At 32.7% G+C, this 13,467-nt stretch overlaps 1 protein-coding gene across 1 annotated transcript in view; it reads right to left on the bottom strand.

Moving 5' to 3' along the window:
• Samsn1 (SAM domain, SH3 domain and nuclear localization signals 1) overlaps window positions 1-1,394 on the bottom strand; it is a 129,938-nt gene extending 128,544 nt beyond the window's left edge. The window contains exon 1 of the mRNA XM_063224731.1: window positions 1,278-1,394. Within this exon, the coding sequence (XP_063080801.1) occupies window positions 1,278-1,394 (117 nt within the window). The remainder of the gene's footprint in view (window positions 1-1,277) is intronic.
• Window positions 1,395-13,467: the final 12,073 nt, after the last annotated feature.

Here is a 13,467-nt window from a genome sequence, read left to right as displayed (position 1 = left end):
TCAAATGTATGCCATCCTATGCTAAACTATGCTATGTTATAGAAACATTAACATACTGATTATATTACCATTCAAAATGATTTCAGAATGCAATCATCTTTGGTGCTACATTGCCTACTTATACAGGAAGTATAAAACATATATTGCTCTTTCAGATCGACTGGAAAAGAATGTACAATACCACTTAAATCACCTGAAATGGGATTTCTTCAGTCAGATTTATATAGTACAAAGCAATGCTGAGAGCTGGCAGTTATTTTGTGAATTGGACTATATAGGAAACTCAAACTCGATGATTCAGCCTCCCAGAATTCACAGCTGGACTTTATTATTCAAGATGTTTGAAGATTAAATTCCTTATCTTGTCTTAAAATGCCTCCTGTTTAGGTATTGCAACCTATGTCAGCAACATCTCCAGCATTTTTGTTAATCTCTTTGCAATTTGGAAAGAAAACAAACATCAAATCTAGACAATTTTATTTTCCCAAATGAGAAGGGGATCTTCCTCAACATCTTGAAATACCAATAAATTGGCATAATGCCATGCTTTAAACATACATAAAGTGAATAAAATTATTTTGAAATTGATTTTAAGCACTGGCAGATGGTCACAATGGCAGGTTAGAATTATAAAGTAGTTCCAGATCTATGAGTATCTGATAACTTTCACTGATCCACTTCAGGCTAAAGGAAAAAAATGCAATAATGTGAAAAAGAACTTGAGAGATGCTTACACCCTTGAATGAGCACATCTCCAGGACCAGCTTAAGCTATTGTAACTTGCAGTGACAATGCAGTGTAACTCAGAGAACTGCCTCCCTGGAAATTTAACTAAGCCTGCCTTGGAATTCTCTATTCACACAATAAAGTAAAAAAATTGATTTCTGGAATGTTTCAAAGCAAAGCAAGTAACTTAAATGCAACATATTTTGCAAAATAATGTTCTCATTCTCATAGCAAATAAAAGACTGTAACTTCTTGAAAATACAATTCACAAAAGACCATACTTAAGAATTCAACATCAAATGTTAAATAAGTGGTAATTAGTACAGATTAATGCATTTTTAAAAAGTTGCTTGTGTTTTTAATGGTACTAGCATAAGCACTGTAATGAAAGCATGTCATTTCTGTTCTTCCTGATGCAACCTTTCATATGAAACATTAAATGCATTAATACCATCATCTAAGAAGTTTAGGACATATCTTCATTTCATTTATTTTATTGGTCATAGTAACATAAAAATGAGAATATAAAGGATACTTGCAAAGAAACTTACCAGTGAGAAGCAGAAAAGATTCATTTTGGTCAGCTTTAGTCCCTTGTTGCTGTGCTTTAAAGACCAAGACTGCCCCTGTAGCTCTCTTGCCTGCACAGCTGTTTGGACAGTTCCCATGGGAGATTATTACAAAACCAAATCCCTGCAATAATCCAGGGGATTCAGAGACCATTATCAAATGTGATAGATCTTTACTGAGTAAACAATTTCCTAAAGTAATGAAGAACACTGTCCCATAAAATGAAAGCATGAGATTTGCCACAATCCAAGTAAACAAATTTCAAATGGAGCAATGGTATTCTTAATATCTGGCAGAAAAAATGCAGTACTAATAATCATAGGCCTAGATAACTATAGTGAAAAATGAGACAGACCCTGAAGAAAATGTCATTCTGAATATAAAAGTAACACTTTCTCTTTAAAGGTAGCAATTCAAAACTTGCTGTGATGTTCCTCCCTATCTCTATTCCTATACTCTCTTATATTGATTTTAAAATGTTTGACCCCTTACATAACAAAACACAGAAATAAGCATATTTAATGCCGAAAACTTACATAATACAAAATTTGCCACTTTAGCCATTTTTAAGTATACAGTTTTGTGGCATTAGACATAGTCACGCAACCATCAACAGTATTTATTGCTGTCTTTGTTACTTTTGTTACTTTTCTCTCATTGGTGAGATATCCAACACCAAAAATTAAAGGAGGAACATTTAGTTAGCTCTACAGTTGTAGAGATGTTAGTCCATAAGTGCTGGTTCCAAGGTAGAATGGCTGTGGAAAAGAGGTGTCACAGAGGAGAGACAGTTCATGGCAGGCAAAAATGTAGACAAGTTAGGGAGGACCACAGCTCCTCCGAGCCCTTATATCTAGTTAGGGTGGATAGCACTCACACTCTTAATCCTAGTGCCTTTGAACCTAGCTTTCACCATGAATCAATCCAGCATCACATACTCTAGATCTAGTCATCTCTAAAAATGCCCAACCAATAACTCTACAAGGCTTTGGGGGACATCTAGATAAAAGTCATAACATTCCAACCCTGGTTCCCCAAAGACACATGCACATTTCTTTGTGCAAGAAACATTTAGTCCCATCTATAAGAGTTGCCAAATTCCTGACACTTTCAACATTGCTGAAAAGTCCAAGTCTAAAGTTTGCTCTGAGATTTAAAGCAAACTCTTAGCTGCAAGCTCCTGTACAAATGAAGAAAATTAAACTCTTCCATCATTCAATGGCACAAGATAGACATTGTCAAAAGCTATGGATTGCCAGTTCCACAATTCCACTTTCAGCCATCCTCTGCAATCATTGGTGAGTCATGACCTTAAAAGGGCTTGGGTGGCACCACCCTTACAGGGATTCTGGTGGTTGTACCTCCCTTGGCTTCATTTTTTGGCTGGTTTTGCTTAGTTCTTATATCTTTCCTTAGATGATTCGTATTCCTGGATTCTCTAGTCTTCTGGAGTTGACACTGCATTTTTGGCAGCACGATCATGGCTTTATACACTGACTTCTCCCTAGCTTCCAAGGTCATCTTCTGAAATCAGGACGGAAACCTTCCTAATCCTACAACTCTTGCTTTACAATAACAAGAAGAAAGTGAGTACATGTTCAGTACATAAACAATATTTTTTATTTTTTAACTATTTCCCATGTACAGTAGGCTAAAGCAACAGGTAATGAAATCTACTGTGTTGGAATATACAAAGATTATATGTATTGATTATATGTATGTGAAATGGTCATATCAAGCTAATTAACATGTATAGATTACCTAACATTTATTGGTAGTGAGAACAGTTGAAATCTACTCTATTAGCAGTTTTCAATTATGCAATACATTGTTGTTAACTGTAGTCAATATACTGCATAATGACCTCCTGAATTTATTTCTCTTTTGTAAGTGAAATTTGTATCCTTTTACCAGCATCTCTGTCCAGTTTTACCTTCTCTTGTCTCCTGATAATTCTTGATAGCCACTATGCAATTACCTTGTTTTTGCATCTACAAATTCAATATTTTGGGGTTCCAAATAGAAGTGAAATCAGGTGTTATTTTTCTGTTTCATGACTTATTTCACTTTAATAAATAATTTCAAATTTTTCTCATGTTGTCTCAAATGATAAAATTTCTTTCTTTTTTCAAAGCTAAATAATATTTTACTGTGTATATATCCCATATTTTGCAGTAAGCAAACAGCTAACTATATATTCAAAGGAAGTGAAATCAGCATGTGGAGAGGATGTCTGTGATTACCTGTGCATTGCAAGATTATTCAAAATAGGCAGGATAACAGAGTCAACTTAAGCAACCATCAAAAGGTGATTGAATAAGGAAAGTAAAATTTAGATCTTCCAATTAAGTTTGTTTTCAACTCCTTGCAGATTTATTTTCCGTTTATTTCTTCTGTATGTCTCTAGTGCCCTTTGAAATAACACCTACAATTGCTTCTTTTCTTCAACAATATCTAGAAATTTTATGTTTGCACATTTTGCTTGAGAGTGTTACCACTTAAGAATGTTTTCAGTTGCAAGTAATAGATTATGAGAATGAGAATACATACTCAAGGATATTCTTTTTACATAATATTATATCTGTGGATTGATAATTTTTAGCATTGTTGCAGAAGGTCAGTGAGTTCTGAGCCGTGGCCACTGACTACAGTTGTCTTGCCCTTCCTTCTGGGCAGAGACAACTGTAAAGGCTCGTAGAATTAAGTCTTCTCACGTTGCCTTCAGACATAGCAAACAGCCATTACATGCACCAGTGTTATCAGATCTCATGCGTGGCTGTCCTGTTATACCTTCTAACCGTCTCTGCAACCTTGTAATTTACTCTACTTCTGCATATTTCCTTAGGTTAGTAATTTCGTGGAGAAATACAATATAGTGAGAAGATATAATACTAAAACTTACTCAAAAGAAACATCAAATGAAGACAGAAGTTTGAGTGTCTTCCTCAGTCTCATTTAGGAGCTATACTAGTATTTCAATTCCTAGTATTTGTTTTTAAAAAAACAAAAATGATTATGAAAATTTTCACACGTACAGCAATTCCTGCATATTTTCATTACTTATATCACTTACATCAAAAATTATCAGGATCTCACAACAATTACTTTATCTATTCCTTTTCAACCTTGTCAATCTTCCCTGTTAATAAATAACTTGAAAACAAATCATGCTATTTCACACTTGCATACTTATGTCTAGTCTAAAATTTTTGAGATTATTTTTTGATAATAAAAGTGCCATTGCTGGGGCTGGGGATTTAGCTCAGCGGCATAAGCGCCTGCCTTGCAAGCAGGCGGTCGTGAGTTCGATTCCTGGTACCGATAAAAATGAAAAAGACAAAAAAAAAAAAAAAGTGCCATTGCTAAGCTAAAATTTTTTTCTGGTAACTTCAAATACCAGCCTGTGTCAATTCTCTCAGTGAAAGATGGAGTCTGTTTCTCTAGTTCTTTGTTCCTTGAATGTGATTTAAAACTATGAGAAAATTGATATATTGAATATGCAGAGATATCGTTGTGCTAGTTTTAAGACTGTTCTTTTTTTTTTTCATTTTTTCCTTGGTTTACCAAGATACAATGGACAGAGAAAAACTGTATGTATTTATTCTGATAAATACATCATGTGATTTTAATAAATTAAGCTAAATATCATCATCTCACACACTTACCTATTATTCATACATACCTGTAATACAGAGTTGCCATTTTTGTTTGGAGGAATTGTGTATGCATGCAATATCTCATTTTACTTTTATTAGTACATGTTTGCAGCACATAATGATTACATTCACTGTGGGGATTGGTACACATGCCTATAACACACTTGAATTTCCTCTCTCCTTCAACCACCCTTTTGGGGTACATAAGGTATTCAAAGACAGCCTGAAATAAACAAGACCCTCTCTCAAAAAACTACTGGTATCTTCTCTAAAGATTATAGAGATGATGCTTATATCATAAATATCTCTGGACCATTTTAAGTACATTATCATCTTCACTGTTACTTCACTCCTCCCACAGAACCTCTTCTCTGTGTCCAACAGTGTACTTTCAATTTCCTACTATCTTTGCTTTATTTTATTTATTGATGCACTTATATTGGATTTCTTATATAAAACACATGATATTTAACTTTCCATGTCTGCTTTGTAACATTTTTGTTATTATCTGTGTGGCTGTGTGTTAAGAACTCTTGAGATTTAATGTCTTGATTTTTTTTGTCTTTTTAAAAAAAATTTTATTTAAAGAAACACTAAACAAAACAGAAAACAGAAATAACCAAAAATTAAACAGTGAGGAATCACTAATTGATGATTACAGATTGTCCTCTTACAAATAGTTATTCAAGATACCAAAGGGGAACATATAAAGTGGGGATTCAAACGGTGAGACTGCAACCAGTTCTGTTCAACTATCCAACAAAAACTTAGAAATATGGTTAGCAATCCTATACACTTAAACATACATGCTGTTATCCATATCTTCAATTATGTTGAGATTGAATAAACCCAAGCATGCTAATATCACTCTGAACAAAGAATAATACTATTGCTGGGTTTCATATTATGACACTCCAGGATCAGCACTGGGTATTTTAGTGTCTCTTTTTCTTCATAGTATCTGTTCATTTCATCATGTGTCATAAGATCAGTTCTCATAAACTGTTTATAGATTCTAATGTCTTGATTTTTAAATAGACAATTACTAGGACTGTACATCTAGTCTTTATGCTGCACAACAGATCTCCGGAATATACTACAAAGTGTCAGTTAGGCTTTGAAAAGACTGGTAACTTCCCTTTTCTTCTTGAAATCCGAGCATCTTATTGTGAGAAAGCTTATGCAGTACATGAAGGCACTCATATGAAGTAAAATTAAGGCTCCTCTGACAGCCTGAGCTACCTCCAAGCCGACAATGATCAGTAATGTGCTAGGCCTGTGATTGATGCCATCTTGGAAGCAAGTTCTCAAGTCTCAGCTGAGCCACCCGGGATAATGCCAGCTGGAACAATGAGCTGTCCCTTGAGACGCCTGACCAAACTGCAAAATTGCCAGAAAATAAATTATTGCTTTTTAACTCATTACATTTTCACATTTCAGAATAGTAATATCTCTCAACAACTTATTGTATGGTTAATCTAAAATGCAGTTCATAGAGGTAAGAAATAAGCAAATTTCCATAGCAAGGAATTCATGCTTTGGTAATGCATTCAATGACATCTAAAGAATTTTCCCTTATTCCTCCTCCTTCTCCTTCACTTCCTCCTCTTCCTCCTTCACTTCCTCCTCCTCCTCCTTTTCTTTCTCTTCCTCCTCCTTCCTCTTATTATTAATTTATAAGCTTTTATATGTATGATGCGCTTTAATTAATACTTCCATATTCTTTTTCTTCAAGGTTTACTGCTTAGTTTTCATTTATTGGAGTACGTTCATAGTACATAATATTTACACTCTTTTTAGAGAATAGGTACATGTACTTAACATATTTGATTCTTTTTAGTCTCTGCCCCCTCCTCATCAAACTCCCCGCCTCCCTTTCTCCCTTCCTCCCTTTGATTCATACTTTTAACAGAAAAGGATTATATTCATTGTGGATAAGTGGTACATATACACGACACATTTTAAATCCTCTTATATTCCCCCACCTCAGCTCTTGATTATTTTCTCATTTGCAAAAGCTCCATGTTTTTTTTTTATCTGTCTAACTCCCTTTTTCCTTTGGTCAATCCATCCCCCTATTTCTTTTTATCAGTCCTTTATTTTGCTTTATAGTTTATGTGCACTTTGGATTTTGCATATGAGAGAAATTGTATAGTACATAAGCTTGTGTGTCTGATTTATTTCACTTAAAATTAAGCTTCCAAAGTACTTCCAATTTCCTACAAATATCTCAAGTTTATCCTTCCTTATAGCTGAGTACTATTTTGCTGCATATGAGTGGAATATATTCTTTATCTGTGCGTTTATTGAAGGTTATACAGGCTGTTTCCGCAATTTAGTTATTATAAACTTTACTGCTATAAACATTAGTATACATGTATTTGTATAATACATTTCTTTAACTCCTTTGTGAAGATTCCTAGAAGAGAAATACATAAGTCAAATGGAATTGGTATTTTTATTTTATGGAGAACATTCCATACTGATTTCCATTATGATTGAACTATTTTATGTTACCACAAGCAGTCTCACCACAGCCTCTCTAGCATTGGTAGCTGTTATTTTTCTTGATTGCCATTCTTTCTGGGGTTTCTTGATTCTTAATTTTGTCCTATGTCTGGTCATTGAAAGTCTTTCATTGAATTTCTGTTCTTTTAACCCAATTTATTGCCATTTGACAAATTTTTAAATTCTAGCACACAGGAAGTCCCAGAGCCATTTAAAATGTTTTCTTCTTCAGAAATATAGTTAGTCATCCATCTAAGGAAAGCCTTAAATATTTTAACAGGAAAATAAATGCACCTGAGTATTTTGTTATACTTTGTTCTCTGATTCTCATTTTCTTGTTTTAAGAATAACAGTTATTTCCTACATGTTCAATCCTAAGTATGTGAAATAAAAGTGGTAATTCCTCAAACCACCTATTCATTGTAAACTAGGTATAAAAAAAATTAAAAATAATATCTTTGGTTAACTTGGGAAGAAATTATTTTTGTAGTCTTTTCTTTATGTGCATTATTATCATTAGAAATAGGGCAGATATTGAAAGAATCTAATAAATATACTATAATATCCAATATTTTAAATCTTCGTAAAACTATTTCTCTATAGTTATTCTTCAGATTCTTGACTCTTGTATTTGGTAGTGGTAATAAGACAATAAAATATCTAGTTTGTTTTTGTACAATATCTGTGACATTACAAATTATTCCAGGATAGCAATTTTCCTTAAACTATTGGAAATTCCAAAATAATGTGTTCTAAAAGCTACAATAAATACTCTTGCTTCCCCATAACAGCCTTCAATTATGCTGAATATCAGCTGTCTGGTATCTGTTTCCTCTTCAGGCAGAATTTCTGTACCTTGCAAGATGACAATTACTTTGCATTTCAACGAGTAGATATCATGATAGTGACAAGAACATAAGTTTTGAACTCAAGAAACTTGGTATAAAAAGCTTACTCTGAAGTCTTTGAAAATTAATTTACCTTTTATGAAAATAAATTTTTGCTTTTATAAAAATATGATTAATCTATTTAGTGCCTTTTATATGAATTTATATTATCATACTTAATGTAAGACTTTTTATAAATAAGTTGGGTTATACCTTCTCATTTTTATATACCAAAACAGCCACTGTCTTAATCAAGGAAGAAGGACATATATGTCATGCAAAACTGCATCAGGCAAATAGTCACAAAAATTTAGATTATATACCTGGAACTAGAGCTAAGAAACCTTGTACAAAAAGCTTTCTAAATTCAAGAGGTTGACAGCTTCTTTATCCATGTAAGAGAATTAGCTTTTCTCAACCATTTTTCATATAGTAACATACACACACACACACACTCACACACACACACACACACACACACACACACACACACGTGAAAGATGCCAAGTTCCCATCAATCAACTTAAATTCCAAAGAGATGTTATTTCAGTCCACTCATGGACTTTCCTAGCATGTAGTGACACACAAGATGGAAACCCGAGAGTGAAGAAAATTTAAAGTCTCTCTAGCTCTATAATACTTACGATCGAAATTTCAGACAGGAAATTGCAGCATTAAAGCTGGGAACAGGGAAAACCTTTTATGTTAGGTAGAGGTAAATCTAATCTTTCTATTCAAATCTTATAGACTACTGAATGAAATTATAGCACAGACAATTCTGAGACCATATCCCAAGGTAGCTCTTCCTAAAGCTGGACTGAAGTAAGATAAATCATCCAGTCCTTTTCATTACAATGCAGTGATAGCTTAATAAGTATTCATTTATTGTTTCAAGTCTAGGGCTGAAATTTTGCATAGGACAAATATAAAGTTATTAGTCTCAAAGAAGTATAATTGAAAACATAAATGGTGAACATATGTGGACCTGTCATTTTGTAAGTAATTTACAAAAAAAAAAAAACACTACTGTTGTATCTATTAACCCATGAAAGGTTATATTTCATTTTGTGCAACCAATGCCAAAAAAAGAAATACACAAAGAGAAATTAACAGCATGCACATCTTTGTGACAGACAAGTGCCTTAGTTTTTCAGGTACTGGTTTTGAAAGAATACTAGGGAGAACTGTGTTTGTTAAATAAAAGTTTAGAGAAATATGTTGTTTCCAAAAAGCTGAATAATCAAGCATTTTCAGGTTTTCAGCGTTTCTTACCACCCAACTGGAATTTGTCAAGGAATATTCTGTTAAGAAATTTAAGAGTGTGTTACAGAAAGTAGGGATTTCCATACATAACCTACCAAGATTAAACAATGAAAACAGAAAATTAACAGACCAGTAAAAAGTTAATGAGATTATATCCTTAATAAAATGTCTCCTGACAAAGTAAACCCCAAGATCACATGGTTTCATTATTGATTTCTACCAAACTTTTAAGAACTAATATCAGTTCTTCTTATGTTTTCTCAAAGAATTCAGAAGGATAAAACTCCTCCAAAGTTATTTTACAAGCTTAGCACTATCCTAATACTAAAACTAGATAAAGATAAAACAAAAAAGTAAATCATAGGCTAAGAATTCTGCTGAATATCTATGTAAAATAAAATGAACAAAACACTAGCAAAATGCAAACCATAAATATAACATTAATATAATAATATATAATACATATCAAATATATTAAATATTAAATAATATATCAACAGAGTAAAGAACAAAAATCAGGTAATCATTTCTATATATACTGAAATAACATTCAATAAAATTCAACATCACATTAAGATAGAAAATGAAATTACAATGTATACAAGGATATACCACAAATATTAAAGGCTATGTGTTACAAAACCACAGCCAACATCATACTAAATGGAAAAAGTTGAGTGCATTTTTTCTAAGATCTGCAACAAGACAAGAATATGTATTCTTACCACTCTTATTCAATGCAATACTAGAAATTTTTGGGAGAACACTTACACTCAAGACAAAAACCATGCAGGTAGGAAGGATGGAAGTAAAATTATCCCTTTTTTAGATGGTAACAATTATGTATATATGTATATTTTTCCTTTTTATTCTTTCCTTTCCTCTTTCACCTGCCCTACTTCTTTCTTTTTGAACAATTTCTTCCCATTTTACAATACCTATTTCACATTTTGGTCCTTATTTCCTCTAAAATACCAGAGAGTTACACTACTCGTTTCTCTTGGTCATTGAAAAGAAAGGCTTGTGCTAATATCATTTGGAGAATTTTTTATGCCCATATTTTGTACTCTGAGTAACTGCTTTGAAGATAACAATTTTCTATGTATTAACTACTGTTATTCTATTACATTGTTATGAAATTTTAAATAACAAATCCATGACAACCCTCCCAGAAAAAGACTGTAATATATATATCAAAAAGATTGAGTTGATAAACTCAAATTCAGTAAATTTTCAAGTTACAATATCAATATACAAAAATCAGTAGCATTTTTACACATACAAGAAAATAATGACAAACGTTTAAGAAAAAATCATGGAAACAACCATGCTCACAATAGCTGCAATAACATGAAATACCTAGAAATAAAATTTAACCAAAGATGTAAGAAGCTCCTGCAATGAAAGCTATAAAACTGTCATGAAAGAAATTGAATAAGATATACAGAAAAGAGCTGGAAAGACTTTCTGCTTATAGAATGGAAGGGTTAATAGTATTAAAATGTACATAACACCTTCAGTGAGTTAAAGATTCAGTACAATCTCTATAAAAAATACCTGTGGCATTCTTTGCAAAACTAGAAATAAAAGTTACACATAAACATCATAGAGAAACACAATAATCACAAGTTCGCAAAGAAACCTTAACTAAAAAGTGTAAAACTAAAGATATCACAATTACCAATCTTAAGACATAACACATACCACATCACTGCACTGATGTAAAAGAGACACACAGACCAAAGTAATAGAATGTAAAGTACAGAAACAAATCTATCCATCTATGACCAACTGATCTTGAAAAAGTGTCAAAATACATATTGGAGAAAGGAGAGTCTCTTCAATAAGTGAGGTTAGAAAAATTGTATACTCATAGGTAGAATAATGAAATTTGATCTCTCTCTCCATATGCAAAAATTAAATAAAAATGTGTCAGAGAATCAAATGTAAAACCTGAAACTATGAAAGTATTAGAAAACAATTTAGGAGGAACACTTCAAGACATCTGTATAGGCAATGCTTTCTTGGAGAGGATTCAAATGAAATTTTATCAAAAAATACAGTGTTTCTATGCAATAAATCAAACAGTACAGGAAGTGAAGATATGACCTATATAAAGAGGCAAAATACTTATCAATATTTTTTGACAAAGGGGTCATATCTGGAATACATGTGGAACTCAAAGAATAGTAAGAAAAAAATAATATAATTAAAATGAGCCAGTAAAGTGATATTTCTCAAAGGAAAAAATAAAAATGCTTGACATCACTGATCACCAGAGAAATGTAAATTATAGTCATAATGAAATAGCGTATCTTATCATTTCATCTCAATCAGAATATTTCATCAAAAAAGCAAAAAAGCAACAAATGTTCACCAGAATATGGCAAAAAAGGGAGCTCACGGGCTGTCAACAAGTAAGTCAATGAATACAGATACTCTGAAGAGCAGTGTGGAGGTTCCTCACAAGGTCCAGCAATTCTTCTAGATACATATCCAAAGGAAATAAAATCAGCCTAGAAAAGAGATGCCTGCAATTCCATCTTTATTGGAGCACTAGTCATGATAGCCAAGATACGGATTCAACCTGAGTTCTCCATCAGTGGATAAATGAACAAAGAAATGTGGGTTACATAGAAAATATTACTGAGCCATGAAAAAATCTGGAATGCTGTCATACTCAGCAACATGTATGGAAGAAAATGGTACAGGACATCATGTAAAGTGAAATAGGACAGACACAGAAAGACAAGCACCACACATTCTCTCTTATATGAGGAAGCTAAATTCAACTGAAAAGTTGAGAATAGTGATTACTAGAAGATGGAAAAGGTTGGAGGAAGGAGTACTAGCGAGAGATTGGACAACAAATATTAAAATATATTTGGGTAAAAAGACTAAATTGTACTGTTGAACCCGTGGATTTACTAATAGTTCACAACAGTATATTATACATTTGGGAAGATCTAGAAATGAAGAGCTAAAATGTCTTCAAGCATAAGCAAATGACACAGAGTGGCAGTGCTAATTACCCTGATTTCATCAGTACATATACATTTTATATACATGTACTTAAAAATCCCACTGCTCTCCAAAAACATGTACAATTGTTAAGAAGAAAAGCATACAATAAAAATGATTTGCTTTTATATGCACATAGCACACACTCACAAAGTTATAATTTGTAGATACAATAGAAAACAAAAATATTCCTTAACAGCTATTCCTACGTGGAGAAAAAAATCTGTAAATGCTCTCTCTGTGTCTCAACTTTCTCTGCAACATCTGTGTTGTAGGACTGGGTATTAGATTCCTTTCTTCTTTTTCCAAATTCTGGTGGAACAATGCAGTGAGTGAAACAGGGCTTTCAACTTTGGAAACAATCTGGAATATATCATATGTTTAGAGTATCTCAAAAAATAAACTAAACTTTAAAAATGTATTTAAAAGAAAGCTTATGACTAAAAATAAACTTGTCGTTGGTAGGTGTTAAGTCTTTGTTTAGTAGAGATGGATAAGTAGTCACAAATGTAATTAACATCTCCCACCCAACAGATTTCAAATGGCCTGATTGCTAGTTCCAGAGAGTGCATCCCATAACAGTTACACTACAATCTTGTTTTGTTTGTTTGTTTGTTTTGTGCCAAGAATCAAACTCATGACCTTGCTTGCCAGGCAGGCACTTATACAACTGAGCTAAATTCCCAATCCCTTTTAGCTATCGTTTTAACACTATTGAACTTCTTTACATAATTTTCTTAGCCATTTTGATACTATGAAATGTTCGTCTGAATCTTTCACTCATTTTTCATCTAAGTTGTCTGCCATTTCTTTATTGATTTCTACTTCTTTATAGA

This window comes from Cavia porcellus, unplaced genomic scaffold (genome assembly GCF_034190915.1).
Source record: "Cavia porcellus strain 051 isolate PalLab524CR breed Dunkin Hartley unplaced genomic scaffold, mCavPor4.1 scaffold_15, whole genome shotgun sequence".
NCBI lineage: Eukaryota > Metazoa > Chordata > Mammalia > Rodentia > Caviidae > Cavia > Cavia porcellus.
Note: the sequence above shows the minus strand (reverse complement) of the source record. Positions and strands in the feature narration are given on the sequence as shown.